This window comes from Podarcis erhardii (assembly GCF_964252035.2).
Source record: "Podarcis erhardii genome assembly, chromosome: 8".
NCBI classification, from domain to species: domain Eukaryota; kingdom Metazoa; phylum Chordata; class Lepidosauria; order Squamata; family Lacertidae; genus Podarcis; species Podarcis erhardii.
This window is the reverse complement of record NC_138499.1, coordinates 14,264,291-14,281,314: the sequence shown is the minus strand read 5'-3', so window position 1 is coordinate 14,281,314 and position 17,024 is coordinate 14,264,291. Positions and strand designations below refer to the sequence as shown.

The following is a 17,024-nucleotide window of genomic DNA, read 5'->3' as shown; positions in this document are numbered from 1 at the left end:
CTGAAGGACACTGTTGGCATTTTATGGCATACACAATGTTAGACGATGAGCAATTAAATAGTCCCGAGATGGTATGTGTGATGTTGTTGGGGCCAGTAATGGTGTTGTCCGGGTGTATGTGGCAGCAAAGTTGGCATCTGGGTTTATTGCAGGCTCTGGTGCCAGTGTCCGTGTTAAGTCTGGTTATAGTATTATTGTGGGTTAGGAGTTGTTTAAGATTGGGGGGCTGTCTGGAGGCAATGAAAGGTCTTCCTCCCAGAGCTTGAGAAAGAGAACTGTCATTGTCCAGGAGAGGTTGTAGATCTCTGATGATGCGTTGTACTGTTTTAACTTGGGAGCTGTATGTGATGACTAGAGGTGTTCTGTTATTTTCTTTTTTGGGTCTGTCTTGCAGCAAGTTCTCTCTGGGTATCAGTCTGGCTCTGTTGATCTGTTGTCTAACTTCATCTGCTGGGTATTTTAGTTCTAAAAAGGTTTGCTGTAGATCTCTTAGGTGAGAGTCTCTGTCTGTAGAATTGGAGCAGATGCGGCTGTAACGTAGTGCCTGGCTATATACAATGGACTGTTTGGTATGTTTGGGATGGTAGCTAGAGGCATGTAGATATGTTTGTCGGTCAGTTGGTTTACAGTAAACCAACTGACCGACAAACATATCTACATGCCTCTAGCTACCATCCCAAACATACCAAACAGTCCATTGTATATAGCCAGGCACTACGTTACAGCCGCATCTGCTCCAATTCTACAGACAGAGACTCTCACCTAAGAGATCTACAGCAAACCTTTTTAGAACTAAAATACCCAGCAGATGAAGTTAGACAACAGATCAACAGAGCCAGACTGATACCCAGAGAGAACTTGCTGCAAGACAGACCCAAAAAAGAAAATAACAGAACACCTCTAGTCATCACATACAGCTCCCAAGTTAAAACAGTACAACGCATCATCAGAGATCTACAACCTCTCCTGGACAATGACAGTTCTCTTTCTCAAGCTCTGGGAGGAAGACCTTTCATTGCCTCCAGACAGCCCCCCAATCTTAAACAACTCCTAACCCACAATAATACTATAACCAGACTTAACACGGACACTGGCACCAGAGCCTGCAATAAACCCAGATGCCAACTTTGCTGCCACATACACCCGGACAACACCATTACTGGCCCCAACAACATCACACATACCATCTCGGGACTATTTAATTGCTCATCGTCTAACATTGTGTATGCCATAAAATGCCAACAGTGTCCTTCAGCTCTCTATATTGGACAAACAGGCCAGACCTTACGCCAAAGAATAAATGGACATAAATCCGACATCAGGAACCACAAGACAGAAAAACCAGTAGGAGAACACTTCAATCTCCCAGGACATTCTATACAAGATCTCAAAGTAGCTGTTCTATTACAAAGGAATTTCAGAAATAGACTGGAAAGAGAAGCTGCTGAATTGCAACTTATCACCAAACTTAAAACTATGGAGAGACCTGGTTTGAATAAAGACATTGGATTCTTATCTCATTATACATGACAAAGCCATTTTTCACCTTCTCACCCCTTGCTTTTTCCTGTTAGACCTATTGCAGTCGTTAAGAGTCGTCAACAGGCTCATCGCAGCTATCTGCCAATCACCCATTCCCACCACCCTTCTGAGTAATACCCCTCCCCACCTTCTCACTATATAGAAAGGTCCGGTGACTTCTGTTTCAGTGTATCTGAAGAAGTGTGCATGCACACGAAAGCTCATACCTAGAACTAACTCAGTTGGTCTTTAAGGTGCTACTGGAAGGAATTTTTTTATTTTGTTTTGACCATGACAGACCAACACGGCTACCTATCTGTAACTGCTTTAGTATGTTAAACTTTAGTATGCCTCAAAGTAGGGCTGTGAATTTCCCTACGATTTTATTGCCTCATCTTTTTGCAAAGTCCTTTGAGGTCTGTCTGTGTGGCTTGTTTTACCATCAAGTGTACAAATTTTATCAGATAAATAATTCGAAACGCTGCTGAGGAAGAATCCCCTCACACGCTCCCTCTCCTCAGCTAGGAGGCACTGAGGTCAGACCCACGACGACCACGACGGCGACCAACAACTCGCCTGAGGGGGGCGAAAAAAAAACAAACCTCCGAGCGCGTGCGCGGCGACGGCGCTGGCGGCTCCGGATTGGCGGGTACGAGGTGCGCTCGCGCCGCTCATTCGACAGTTACCCTTGGTCGTGGTGGTGATGGGTGAGGTGTTTTTTTTTTAGTCCTAAACTCCACCCACCAGCCCCGCCGCCAGCACCGGCTGCCTATTGGCGGGGCGGGGCATTGTGACGGGGAGGACGCCGTGGCCCCGCCCCCTCCCCTCCTCCTCCTCCCCCCGCCCATCGCGTTGTTTCTGAGAGGGCCGCGGCAGCTACGTAGCTGCTGCAGGAGGAGGCGGCGGCGCGCGCCGGCTGGCTGGCTGGCGGGCGGGCGGCGGATGAGGAGGAGGAGGAGGGAGGAAGAGGCAGGCAGGCATCGCGGACATGATGGCGGCGGCCTCCTCGCGAGCGCTGGTGTCGGCGGCGTCGGCAACGTCCCTGCGTCCGGGGTCCCGGGCGGCGAGAGCCCGGCGGTAACTGGCGGCCGCCGTCATCGCCGTGCCCTTTCTCGGCCTTCCCCCCGCCGCCCGCCCAGAGACGGACAGGAGGCGGCGGGGTCTCGGGGATGGCGGCCCCGGGCCCCCTTCAACCGCCGCCTCAGCGGCTGGGCCCGTGGCTGCGGGCCGGCGCCGAGGTGGCGCTGCGGGTGCCCAGCCTTTTCCTCATCGACGCCATCTTCAACTCGTCCCCGGTCTTCCCCGGAGACTCCCTGTGGGCCGGCCTCCTGGGGGGGCTGCTGCGGCTGATGGGTGAGAGACCCTTCCCCCCCCCCCGCACCCCTCACGAGCGCCCCCTTTATATGCCTATCGCTGGGGGGGGGAGAGAGAAAGGGGTGGGTGGGCGGGCCTTCCACACCTCACCTCCCTCCCAATTTTACCTCAGTAGGTATAGATCACGAGACCTCAGGGTCGCGGGTTCGAGCCCCACGTGGGGCAAACGGTTCCTGCATTGCAGGGGGTTGGACTAGATGACCCCCGGGTATCCCTTCCCACTCTACAGTTCTGTCATCCCCTTCCTTCCCTTCCTTCCCTTCCTATAGGCTACTCAGGAGGTGGAGAGAAAGGATTATTTTTTTGTGTGTGGGGGGGTGGGGGATACATCTCCTTTTCTCCGCCACCCCGGAAGAAGCTTCTTCTGTGGTCAACGGTCGCCGTGCCTTCTCCGCGCTTCCTTGTGCGGCAACTTTCCTGCACTCTTACTTTTCATTGGCGTTGGGGAGAGAAGAGGGCGATCGCCTACCTGTTTTTCTCGGGCGTGAATCCTCCCTAAACCACCTCCTCCTTTCCCCTGGAGAGCATCAAAACTGCACCGGGTTGGTGGTTGTGGTGGTTGTCCTTGTCAAAAGGATGTTTGCTAATCCCCGGTTGACCCAGAAGTAAGTGTTGAAACAGCAACACATCTTCAGCCATTTAGAGTTAGGGGTGTGAAGGGCACTTTTGAAGGATGCGAAAGGGTGAAAATGTACGTTGATTGATCTGGCTGGAATAGGCTAAACGTTTACTGTAGTTTTTTGTTACAGATAGGTAGCCGTGTTGGTCTGCCATAGTCAAAACAAAACAAATTCCTTCCAGTAGCACCTTAAAGACCAACTAAGTCAGTTCTTGGTATGAGCTTTCGTGTGCATGCACACTGAAGAATCTGAAGAAGTGGTATCTGAAGAAGTGTGCATGCACACGAAAGCTCATACCAAGAACTGACTTAGTTGGTCTTTAAGGTGCTACTGGAAGGAATTTGTTTTGTAGTTTTTTGCACAGTGAATGCATCTCTTTTTCCTAGCTCTGCTTTCCTCACACCCAGATTTCCAGTGAAATGTGTCCACTTTCTTTTTTTCATGGCTTCCCAAACCTTTTGCTCCCGCAGACCACTTGGTCTTGGTGGATCACTTAATAATTTTTCTACCTGTTGTCACAGTTATGACACACTGTGCTAGATGCTGTCTATTTTTAATTGTTTTTTAATTCCTTCTTTTCTAACTTTTATTATATCACAGTTTGCATTGCATGGTATGATTCAGATTGTATTCACACATAAACACAATAAAAATTCACTTAAGGATCAATATTAAATTTGTGGATAACTGTTGGCACACAGACTACAGTTTGGGAAACCCCTAGTTTATTTAATGCTGACACCTGGGTCAGACTTCCTGCTACCCTTGGATTGTTAGCTAAGCTACAATCCTTTAAATTTCAGTCAAAATAACTACAGTATAGGTCCCCCCCCCTAAAATTAAGAGTAGTGAAAGCTAGTCCCAAGCACTGGAAGTTTTATAAGAGCCTAGTTTGCTAAACATTTGCCAGGGACAGCTTGTTGACTGTAAAATGACCTTTTATGATCTTGTGTTGGGCTAAGGTTGCCCAACTGTTAACTATAACCTCTAGTGTTTCAATGCCTTCTGCTTTTTTGCAATAGGCCTGCTGGTAATTTGGTCATCATAGCTTGGTTCAAGCAGAACCAGTTTCCAATTTGTGCTGGGGTAGCTCAGTGAGTAGAACATGAGACTCTTAATCACAGGGTCATGGGTTGAAGCCCCACGTTGGGTAAAAGATTCCTTCATTGCAGGAGGACTAAATGACCCTTTGTCCCTTCCAACTCTACAATTCTATGATTCTTACCTAGATAGCAATTGTCTGTTTAGAACAATATTATTCAGATAACTAGTCACATACAGACAACAAAATAGATATGCATGGTTTTTGTATATGATAAAACAGTTTGCTTGCTTTTTCCTGCACAGAAGTGCTATTCGTGCAAGAAATGTCACATGAAATGGTGTGGAAACCAGACTTGAAAACAGGCATTTATCTGCTTGCATGTGATAAAAATCTCCAAAGGATCAGATAAATGTAAATACTGTAGAACAAAGTTTGCTTCTCTTTCCCCCACTTTCAAGTGGTTTTTATATGCCACAAGTAACATGTGCTTTGGGTAACTTTGTGAAGAAAAGCAGCTGATAATAATAAAAATGGCACATGTATTTCTGAACTATTATCTGGTAGAGGATATTGCCTGTTAACAGCTCTTCCTATCTTCCTCATTCTTTCATCTTTATGTTGCATTCCAAATTACATTCTAATGAATTTACCTGTCAGCTCCAATTTAATTTAGTGCAGAGCTCTGTAAAAGCTTTTACATAATTGAGTTTTACCATAACTATTAGCCTGACGAGATCCGCTGATTTGCTTAGAGCACATTTATACTGGGGGGGATGGGGACGGATGGACTTTTCTTTTATGAAACTCAACGTCACATTTCCTAAGTGGCATTGCCTTAGCAGACTTCTGTTTGTGCAGTGGGATTTCACCTTTCTCTGTTAAAAATCTGCTCCAGAGGATCCACCAACTCTGCAGAGAAGATTTAAAGGGCATATGGAGAACTACTAGGGGGAAAGTGAAGTTCCATCACATGACCAGAAGTATGCTTTACTGACACTGGGAGAGCATACCATACAGGGTGTATAGAAACCTATATTGCATATTACAACCCTTGGTGCTTCAAATCATTATTGGATTTCTCCATACCTTCTGAGATGTTATTCCCATTCATGAGAGTTTTATAATCTTACAAAGCAGAAAGAGTTTTAGAAGATAAATAAATAATGTAATAATTATATAAATTGTTGATCTGTATAAACAAGTTCTGAGCAGTCTGTGATATCTGATCTCTGAACTAGACATCAATGCAGTATGCAAGTGTGGAATTGGTTTTTGCCCCTGCCTTCCTCCCCATTGCCATATACAGTGCTTTGGTTTGGAGATTAAACTATGACAGTTGTGATAGTGTTACTGGGTAAACCCTAGTTCTGTTCTGCAAGCTTGATATTTGTGTCCGGAACGTGGCCTGATAGGCATTAAGCCAGAATAATAGGTACATTGTAGTACATTGGAATAACAGCTGAAAGGGTGTTGCAGAGCATAATGCTCAGGGGGTGTAACTTCAACTGGTGACTCATCACTTACTATAGAAACACTAATAATAAAAGAGGTGGAATTCCCTCCCCCCATAGCAGGGTGAGGCGTTTAAGTGCTGTGTGCTTCAGTTTCCATGGTCATAGTTTGTGTGATAATGACGATGAGGGGGTGGTAAAGTTGTAAACATGTAATTAAACATGTCTATTATCATTCCATTGTGAAGATGCATCAAAATTGAGTGCTTTGAAGCTAATCTTATAAATGAGATCTATCAGGTCAGTTACTGGATGATCTCTGCTAAGGGTAAAATGATAAGATTAAGTGATTAGGGCCATTTGATAACTATCCTTTCTTGAAAGCATTAGGGGATGAGGAGAGTCTAGAATGGAAGCCCTTGTATTTAGAATTGTATTCCTTCTTTATCTCAAATTTTACATAAGCCACATTCATCTTGTTCATCTGGCTCACCCTGGGATTTTCAGATAAAGGGTGGTATACAAATTGCATAAATAAAAAATAAAAATCTGGATCAGTGTCTAGAAAATGGATGCAGCTTGTATAGGGGCTCTTTTTTTCTTCAATTTAAAAGCCTTGATTTAAAAAAGAGTAGCCATATTATAAAAGCCCTTGCTGTTTTAGAGATTTGTATTGTTCCCCGTTCTTCCTCCTATAACTATCGTGGGACCTTGTGTTTCAGAAAAAATTAAACTAACACTTTTTAAAAGATTTTTAAGGAAGTTGAGACAATCTTATGCAGATGTATTCTTTTCCATGGGACTTAATAGCAGGTGTGCATAACATTGCAGCATAATTTATTGGAAAGTGTTGAACTATGAATTAATTTGGGGCACCAATTGAGACTGTTAGTTGTGCTTAATTCTGCGGAAACTAGTACTATTTACCTGCATTAAGCATTTCCTGTTAATTTCAGGGGGACTTTTGGAATGTAACTTCTCTGGATTGGGACCATTAGCTAAGCTAATTGTGGGAGGCTTTGCTTGTGGTAAGAGATAGAAGCTGATTGTCCCTAGTACATTACAGTTTGACTTCTGGGTATTTCATAGTCAGGGAGAAGGTTGTGTATCATTGAGTTTTCATAATAAGTCTTAAACTTGAACTTAAACATTTGGATGTGCTTGCTTCTTCTAGGAATCAATAGGGTGTTCAGATACTGTGATTCATGGGTCATGTCTAGATAAGCCCTGGGTTGTCTGATATGTTTTCCTCATATCTAGTTGCAATTTTGGTTCAGGGCCATAACTCTAGTCAAAGGATAGTGGAAATATATGTGAGTGATTTACTTGACAGAAATTTTAAGGAATTGATGTATTATGATAGGTCATAGCATTTATTCATTTGCAGAGAATTCTTAGAATTCTTAGAATTCATTTCTATTGCATATTTTTGACGATGCCTCATATCCAATACAGTGGTACCTCTGGTTGCGAATGGGATCTGTTTCGGAGGCCCGTTTGCAACATGAAAAGAGTGCAACCTGAAGCGCCGTATCTGCGCAGGGCGATGTGGCACTTGTGCGCATGCACGAAGCACAGTTTAGCATTTCTGCGCAAGCGGCGAAACCCGAAAGTAACCCTTTCTGGTACTTCCGGCTTGCCGCAGGATGTAACCTGAAAGAACATAACATGAGGTATGACTGTATCCAGTTCTAGCTAAAATGCTTTGGTTAGACTTTGGAACGATGATAAAATCCCAGAAATGAAAACCTGATTACTTAGAGTATGTGTTATTGCAATTACGGAGAAGATTATCAAGAGACCAGAATTACTTCAGATACTCCTCAAACAAAATGACACCTGTTTATATAATTTTGGAGAGAGAATGGTAGAGAGTTTGATTTTCAGAATGCTATGGTAGATTATGTTCAAGGATTTAGATTTTTGTTGGGTTTGTTGAGATACTGAGAATATTTTTTGTAATTATATAGAGCAGTTGAATGTTGGAGATACAAATGGTTTTACATAATCTGCACTCACGTATTAATTTATGAATTTCCTAAAATGTACAGTTCTCTCCATATCCAGTCAGCTTCACGCTCCTCAACTGAGCAGCCCTGCTCCCACTCCTACTCCTGTGCAAGCAGGAGCGGAATTAGGCTCTCTCAGCTGGAAAGGGGGAGCATTTTAACTGAGCCCCCATCGCGCCGTTGGCTTCTGCGGGTCGGGGGCTCCTTAAAACTGCTTGTCTGAGGCGAGGGCAGCAGCACGCTCCTCGCTGATTCAGCTTGATTCTCTCTCTGCCGGGGCAGAGTGTGATTGTGGTTTCACCTGTGGTATATTGCTGATGAAACTGCCACTCTGCCTCCAGCTCCCAGCTAGTTTGTTTTTCCCGTAGTACCCTGGAGGAGAGGGATTCAAGCGGCAGCAGTTTCACCAGCGATATACCGCTGGCCGAGTGAAGCTGTAATTGTGGTCTGCGTCCACATATTGATAATATTGCCCAGTCCTACTCTGGATATATCTTGAATGGTTTAAATTTATACTGGCATATTCCCTTACTTGGGACATGGGTGGCGCTGTGGGTTAAACCACAGAGCCTAGGAGAGCCAGTGTGGTGTAGTGGTTAAGAGCGGTAGTCTCGTAATCTGGGGAACCAGGTTCGCGTCTCCGCACCTCCACATGCAGCTGCTGGGTGACCTTGGGCCAGTCACACTTCTTTGAAGTCGCTCAGCCCCACTCACCTCACAGAGTGTTTGTTGTGGGGGAGGAAGGGAAAGGAGATTGTTAGCTGCTTTGAGACTCCTGAAGGGGAGTGAAAGGCGGGATATCAAATCCAAACTCTTCTTCTTCTTCTTCTTGCTGATCAGAAGGTCGGCGGTTCGAATCCCTGTGACGGGGTGAGCTCCCGTTGCTCGGTCCCAGCTCCTGCCCACCTAGCAGTTCGAAAGCACATGAAAATGCAAGTAGATAAATAGGTAGCACTCCGGCGGGAAGGTAAACAGCGTTTCTGTGTGCTGCTCTGGTTCGCCAGAAGCGGCTTAGTCATGCTGGCCACATGACCCAGAAGCTGTACGCCGGCTCCGTCGGCCAATAAAGCAAGATGAGCACCGCAACCCCAGAGTCGGTCACGACTGGACCTAATGGTCAGGGGTCCCTTTACCTTTATTCCCTTACTCAAACATATGGCTATAGATAAGAGAGCTCCTTATTTGCCGGCCCATGTGGGCACTGTAGCTAGTATAATGAGATTACAGATAGAAAAGACAATTTCCTGAGAGATATACGGTAATATTTAGCAGTTAATCTCTCAGCCAGAGATCATTTGGCAGTCCTATAACCTTTCCCCTTAGAAAACACATTGAATAATCATGCAGTTGATATACATCTAAAAGGTTATTTCCCCTTGCTTTAATTACTAGGATAGTAGTTCTTGTATTTTTCATTGAGACACTTTTGATTTAGAAGCCAACATCAGCTTTCCCCCTTTTATTGGGAAGTCAGAATTGCATGTCCAATTACACATTATTTAGAACACTTTGCAGTAATTTAATGTCCAAATACAAATATACAGTGTGTAAAGCCATGTTAGAAACTGAGATAGGAAAGCTAGGAGCTAAATGGCACCTTAAACCTAGGTTATGGGCGCAACAACGGAATGTCTAGGTGCACTTTTTTAATAACAAGAATACAAAGCTGAAAATGAATGAACTGCAGCTAAAACATTACGTTCATTTTCCACATGGTCTAGTCCTTCCCCTGCCCACCCCTTAATATTCTTAAGAAGGTCTCTTCTCCAGTCTTCAGAGAGTGGCTGGAAGTGGAGAGGCAGAAGAAGGTCTTCCTTTATTTCCACTCTGCAGTTTTAATCTGATATCTTACGTTCAGAACTGTGCCCAGAGCTCAGAAACTGCTCACTCTAATAAAATTCCTTGTCACAAAATGCACCTAGAACAATGGTAGTTTCAAACACTGGCATAAAGAATGTTAACATTTACAACACCTTTGCATACTCTGGTTACTCTCACCTCAGTAAAACAGTTAAAAAAAGACAAGCTTCACTTGACGTTTCCTTTGTTTTCTAGGGACTATATTTTGATCCAAAATCCTTGTTCCCGCCAAGCCTTACAGGAACGTTGAATAAATGTTGTCCTAGTAAATCCGTCCAAATAAGTTTATTCCCTCATTCCAATTTGGAAAGAATAGAAGTAGCGTCTCACTACTTTCCCCTGGGAGGAATATAGGTTTGCTGTCCAGTATGAGTGAAAGGTCACTGTTATAAACAAGTTATTTTAAGCCAGAAGAGGAGACACTAACTACTATACCACTCGAGCACTTCTTACCCATTTGCCTTGAATGCACCAAAGAATCTTAGTAGGTCCACTGCTTCATCCCACATCACGTGATAGGGAACTCTTTCTGGCCCATTGGGCAATAGTTGAAACCCAATGAATACTCTATCTGAAGTTATCTTGTTGTTTTGAAACCAGGTTCTTTGCTCTTATGACTAACTAGTGGCTCTAAATCCTTTTTTAAAAAAACCCCATAATGGAAAAAGTATATACTTTGGGGGTTTTTAAACTAATAGCGCTATTCCCCTCGCCAGTGCCACCACCAATATTTTCTGGAGTACAATCATATTGCGTCTCAGCTAAAGACGATTTGAGAAATAACAATCACTATTAGATTATAAACAGATTTGTTAATTTTCCTTATGAGTTATCTTCAGTTCAGTGCACTAATAACTCATGTGCTTCTCCAATAATAATTATTGTAAGGCATGACCAAGCTCTTAATCTGCATTCAGCAGCTTCTGATCATTCTGGTTGCTGCTGCTTGTTTTCCAGATTGATTGTAATGGTCCTTTAAGTGAGGCCTGAATAACTTGTGACCCATCCAGCCAAATATAGTCCCACAGGGCTCACGGCAATCCTGTTAGTAAGCCCCCCCAAAGTTACCAGCCTGGAAGCATTTTTACTTGTGTGCTGTTTACTCACAAAGGGGGTTGCAGTTCTGACCTTCCTCCACCTTGACTCTCTGAAAACCTACAGTTCACTCAGGTTCTTAGAGACGCATTCTTAGAGACGCAGACTATGTTGTTCCCAGCATGTTCCCAATATACAAGCTGGGGGAAGCTTACTGTCTTGCAGGAGAGGTGGGGAATTCTGGTGCGTTGACAGCCCCACCCTACTGTTGAGGTGGCAAGATTACCTTTCCTGGCTTTGTGGAATTTATTGTATTGATTAATATTCTGTGGCCTTTTAATTCTGCCTGTAAGGGGGGGGGTGTTGTTTTGTTTGCTTTCATTTTTGTTTTATGTGTTTTCATTTTTTATTTTAATGTTGTGAACTGCCCTGTGATCTTCAGATGAAGAGCAGTATACAAGTTTAATCATAATTAATAATAATAATAATAGTGAAGTGAGGCAATGCTGCCCACCACACCCACGCTTATGAGTAAAAAGACGGGATGGGGGATTGCGGGCTCCAACAGGGGCTGTGGAGACAGTAAAACCCTTTTCTTTGTGGCCAGTACAAAAACAGAGTGAGCTGCTGTAGTAGAAATAGCATTCTGCCCCTTCTTCTCCAGCCTGCTCACTGACCTGGAGATAATTTCATAGAATTGTAGAGTTGGAAGGGTCCCGAGGGTCATCTAGTCCAACCCCCTACAAGGCAGGAATCTCACCTAAAGCATCCATGACAGATGGCAATCCAACCTCTGCTTAGAAACCTCCAAGGAAGGAAAGTCTGCCACCTCCCAAGGGAGTCCATTCTACTGTTGAACAGCTCTTACTGTCAGAAAGTTCTTACTGATGTTTAGTTGGAATTTCTCACACACTTGCCTGCATGGAATTCCTGGTTGCCAGTGATGACTAGGCGAGTGGTTAAATAAAAGCAAATCAGTTTTAGCTTGAAATACCAATGCTAAATGCAGTGTTTCAGATGATATTGACTAGTGTTTTGAATGATACAAATAATTGTCATCTTAGATATGCCTTTTCCCGAAATCCAGTAGAAAGTTGTCTACTCTCAATAATACATAGGCCATTGGCCCAATTTGAGGTCTTCATGAACCATTTCATTCATAGGTAAAAGCAAGTACAGTGGTACCTCGGTTTAAGAACAGCCTTGTTTACGAAATATTCGGTTTAAGAACTCCGCAAAACCAGAAATAGTGTCCCAGTTTGCGAACTTTACCTCGGTCTAAGAATGGAGCCGAACGGTGGAAGGGCACCAGCGGCGGGAGGCTTCATTAAGGAAAGCGCACACCTCGGTTTAAGAACAGTTTTGCTTTAAGAACGGACTTCTAGAACAGATTAAGTTCGTAAACCGAGGTACCACTGTAAGTTAAAATCCATCTTGTGCTGTCTGTCCGATACTTACATTTTATTTATTTTTTATTTTCTGAATTTATATATCACCCTTGTCTGCCAAATACAGCAGTTCTATCCAAGGATATCAGGACAAAAGGAATGAGTAGGTGGAAGGGGAGCCAAAACAGTTTTACTAACGAATAAACAGCAGGCATGCAAAGCATAAAATAAAACATACCCGACAGGCTTTATAGGCACTTTGAATTGGGCCTGGAAATGAATTGGTAACCAGTGCAGTCAGACCAGGATCTGTGTAATATGCTCAGTCTCTAATCCAGTAGTGTCCAAACTTTTTTCAAAGAGGGCCAGATTTGATGAAGTGAAGGGCTGCAAGGGCCAGCTAAAGTTGTTGACCATTTTTTTAGGGTTGAAGTGGTTGAGGGTTTTTAAAGGATTTTAACCTAGGAAATAAACTGCCACAGGGGTCGGATTAGGCCCCCGAAATGGACTTTGGATATGCCTGCTCTAATCATTTAATTAATCACTGATCTCTTCCAGTCATGAGCCTTCTTGTCGTCAGATTAGGCAAGCAGTATTTATCAGAAAACCTCAAATTCTTAATTGGTAGGGCACAAAAATCTATTAGGAGCCCCAGCCTGCAAATATTGATGGGTTTTATTTTATTTATTAAATTTATATACCACCTTTTCCTCCAAGGAGCTCCAGGTGGTGTACATGGTTCTTTCTTTCCCCATTTTGGCAAAAAACCCAGATGGTAGAGTGAAACTGCATGATAATGGGGCTCGGCTGTTGGCTATATTGCTTGTTAACCCTGTCATTGACACACCTGCAGGTTTTGTATTAAAACACCATAAGAAATGCCTGGTTTGCACTCTTATTGTATAAGAACATACTGCTGTGGGGTTGGAAAAACAAGTGTTTTCAGTGTTTGTGTAAGCGTAACCACTATGTAAATCAGTGATTGGTATAATAGGCAGCAACAGGCTGTGATGTTAAGTACAGTTACAGTGCTGTTCACTCATCCATAAATGGTTGTTTTATTTCCCTAGACCATTTCTTACCTTCATACAATGTAATTTTAAAATGCTGATCACCAATGTGGCACCTTCAGACAAAGATGCACCTCCAGAGGCCTTTCCTTGCACCCAGAGGGTTCAGTTCCCCTACTGAAATTAGGCTTAAAAGAGCATTTCATTGTAGCCAGTAAAAAAGGTTGTGGTGTGTTGGGATCACATTGTGTGCATGATGCCCATAATAGTTCCAGTTCTCCAAGTTGCTCATGGGCCCACAAAGGCTGGCGGCCCCCGTTATATTCCTGTTGTTTATATGATATACAGTGGTGCCTCGCAAGACGGAAAACCCGCTAGACGAAAGGGTTTTCCATTTTGGAGGCGCTTCGCAAAACGAATTTCCCTATGGGCTTGCTTCGCAAGACGAAAATGTCTTGCGAGTTCCTGCGGGGTTTTTTTCCTCCCCCCCCTTTTTCTAAACCGCTAAGCCGCTAAGCCGCTAAGCCGCTAAGCCATCAATGGGCTTGACGAAAATGCAAGACGAAAAAACCGCTAGACGAAGAGACTCGCGGAACAGATTAATTTCGTCTTGCGAGGCACCACTGTATGTGAATACAGTCTGTATTTAGAAAAAGTTCAGGATGCCTACCAAAAACACAAGCAAACAACACAACACAACCTATATGCAGAGGGGAAATAGAATGAATGAAATCAAGGTACAAACAAATACTAAATGCTATTATCTAGTTTTTACTGCTGTTTTTTCTAAGTATCAAAGCCATAAAAAAACTAAACGCCCATCTAGCAACCAAGGCCTTCTTAATTACTGCAAAAGACCCTCAGGGAAGGGGTGAAGAAACTCTCTGAGCACCAAATCCCACAGTCTGGGTGTGATCACTAAGAAGGCCCCCTCTGGCCCCAATCAAGAATGACTTTGGTATATATTGCTCTGTGTTGATGATCTCCAACTTGCTGGTAGGAGGTCTGAGCTGCTACGGAGGAACAGCAACGGAGGAACAGCAACGTATGTAGAGATGGTGGCCTAATTGATGCTATCAAACAAGTGATTAGTTTGCCCTCATTTCAATTGTGCTTATTTGTCCTCAGTAGTTTGGAGCAAGTGAATATACAGGCATACCTCAGAGATTATTGCGAGTTAGATTCCAGACCACCGCAGTAAGCGAATATTGCAGTAAAGCGAGTTATACACGTTTTTTTGCTTCCCAGTACATATAAAAGTGACATTTACACTATACTGTAGTCTATTAAGCCAGACCCCCTGGTATGCCTGTTCAAGAGTTGATATTCTGGGCTGCGTGGAAATTAGTATTTACTAGGATTGGATTAATTGGAGTACAGCTTCTATAAAATTGAACTGTAGATTGAATTTACAGAGAGGGCTGAAAACTTAACAGTCACACTTGTTCAAAGCGCATGTGCTTTAGAGTCATTGAGCAATTGTCATTTTAGAGTGTGCAACTAACTCTCCTTTCCTCCTCCTTTTAGGTGTCTTTGTATCCAGTGTTGTTCTGATTCTGTCACAAAGATCACTTTTCAAGTTTTATACGATCAGCTCCGCTCTTCTGCTAGCCGCAACATCAGTGATGGTGAACTATTACGCTTTTTTGCACATAAACTTCCACAGTGCCTCTTATACAACACCTTTTGGAGTTCAGCTCCTTCCTCATAAAGGACCTTCCTTAGGGATGGCACTCTCTGTCCTTCAGCTTGCCTTTGGAATTGGCTACGTTGCACTGTTAAATATCCAGTCCATATATTCTCAGCTAATCATACTGGATTTATTGATTCCTCTTGTAGGCTTGATCATTGAATTGCCGTTACACATCAGGCAGATTTTAGTCTTTACCTCAGGCTTCATTTTGACAGTATACACCCTGGTCGTTTTAGTTTATAAAATTAAACGGTTCTACTACTCTTCACGGTATGTCTATCTTCTTATAAGGCACATGTATCGCATTTATGGATTACAACTGTTGCTGGAAGATACATGGAAAAGGATTCGTTTTCCATCAGTTTTGCGGGTCTTTTGGCTAACGAGGCTGGCAGCTCAAGCTGTTGTATTAACATTCTTCATCAAAATGGCAGAAACTGATCCAGGCATTAAATTTTACATGATTTCTTGGGACAGTTTTTGGGAGTTATTTTGCAGCCTTATTGTCAGCGGGTGTGATTCCACTTTAACTGTATTAGGCATGAGTGCTGTAATTTCATCTATAGCTCACTACCTGGGGCTTGGTATCCTGGCCTTTATTGGATCTACTGATGAAGACGACAAAAGGCTTGGTTTTGTGGCACCAGTTTTATTTTTTATTTTGGCCCTGCAGACTGGTTTAAGTGGGCTTAAGCCAGAAGAGAGACTAGTTCGCTTGAGTCGAAACATGTGCCTTTTGCTGACCGCAGTCCTGCATTTTATCCACGGAATGACAGACCCTGTCCTAATGTCTCTGAGTGCCTCCCATGTGTCCTCATTTCGCAGACACTTTCCTGTGCTCTTCGTCTCAGCTTGCCTCTTTGTTCTTCCAATTTTGCTCAGTTACATGCTTTGGCACCACTATGCACTAAATACATGGCTGTTTGCTGTTACGGCATTCTGCGTGGAACTCTGCCTGAAGGTTATTGTTTCTATCACTGTGTATGTACTCTTTATGATTGATGGCTACTATAATGTCCTATGGGAAAAGCTTGATGATTATGTCTACTATGTTCGATCGACGGGCAATATAATTGAGTTTATATTTGGAGTGATAATGTTTGGGAATGGTGCTTACACCATGGTGTTTGAATCAGGAAGCAAAATCCGGGCTTGTATGATGTGTCTGCATGCCTACTTCAACATCTACCTGCAGGCAAAGAATGGCTGGAAAACCTTTATCAACCGCAGGACAGCTGTTGAGAAAATCAACTCACTTCCTGAAGTCAAAGGAGAGCGATTACGTGAAATCGATGACGTGTGTGCAATCTGCTACCACGAGTTTACTACATCTGCTCGTATTACTCCATGTAACCATTACTTCCATGCACTTTGCCTTCGGAAATGGCTCTACATTCAAGACACTTGTCCAATGTGCCATCAAAAAGTTTATACTGAGGAGAAGGAGAATCTCAATATCTCAAATAACAATGGCTTTGTTGCACTCGATGAAAATGAACCTGATGAAAATCCTTTGCAAGGAGAAGATGCAGCTGCTGATATGGAAAATGAACTAAATGAAGATAATGACAGTTCTGAGAGTGAGGAGGAAGCAGAGACTGAGAATTCAAGTCAGTCTGTCACATTGCCCGAAGAACACTCAGAACAGGGAACATGACTTGGTTTAAAAAGTCATGTACTGAACACTGTGGGTGGGTGTTAATAGTGGAGTTCAACTATGGAATAAAAGCTTCACTTCATCAGTGTGTAACTAAGCACAAGAACAGTATCTCAAAATGTTGAATCTGTGAATGGGGTTGTCAATTTACTGTGATGTGCGATTGTAAATATACCTCTTAATTACTGCTGGTCTCTTTTGCGACCACCTTAAACTTTATGTACATTATTGTACATGGAATAAAGTGTTTTCGCATATTTTTTAAAACAGTTGAACAAAACACTTCTTAATTGATCAAAAAATTATAGTGTGCAAGTTGTGTCAAAAAGTTCCCGCACTTTGGTAAACTTAAGCCCATGGT

At 43.3% G+C, this 17,024-nt stretch overlaps 1 protein-coding gene across 1 annotated transcript; it reads left to right on the top strand.

Annotated features, from left to right (window-relative positions):
• Window positions 1-2,439: 2,439 nt before the first annotated feature.
• RNF139 (ring finger protein 139) lies at window positions 2,440-16,930 on the top strand. Its single transcript, XM_081874293.1, has 2 exons — window positions 2,440-2,874; window positions 14,841-16,930. The coding sequence occupies exons 1-2, from the start codon at window positions 2,691-2,693 to the stop codon at window positions 16,661-16,663; spliced, it is 2,007 nt and encodes a 668-aa protein (XP_081730419.1). The 5' UTR covers window positions 2,440-2,690; the 3' UTR covers window positions 16,664-16,930.
• Window positions 16,931-17,024: the final 94 nt, after the last annotated feature.

Bases quoted from the DNA above. Each gene is read 5' to 3' on its own strand.
- RNF139 (XM_081874293.1), top strand. From the start codon at position 2,691: ATGGCGGCCCCGGGCCCCCTTCAACCGCCGCCTCAGCGGCTGGGCCCG. The intron at 2,875-14,840 runs GTGAGAGACCCT...TCCTCCTTTTAG, and splicing joins GGGGCTGCTGCGGCTGATGG to GTGTCTTTGTATCCAGTGTT.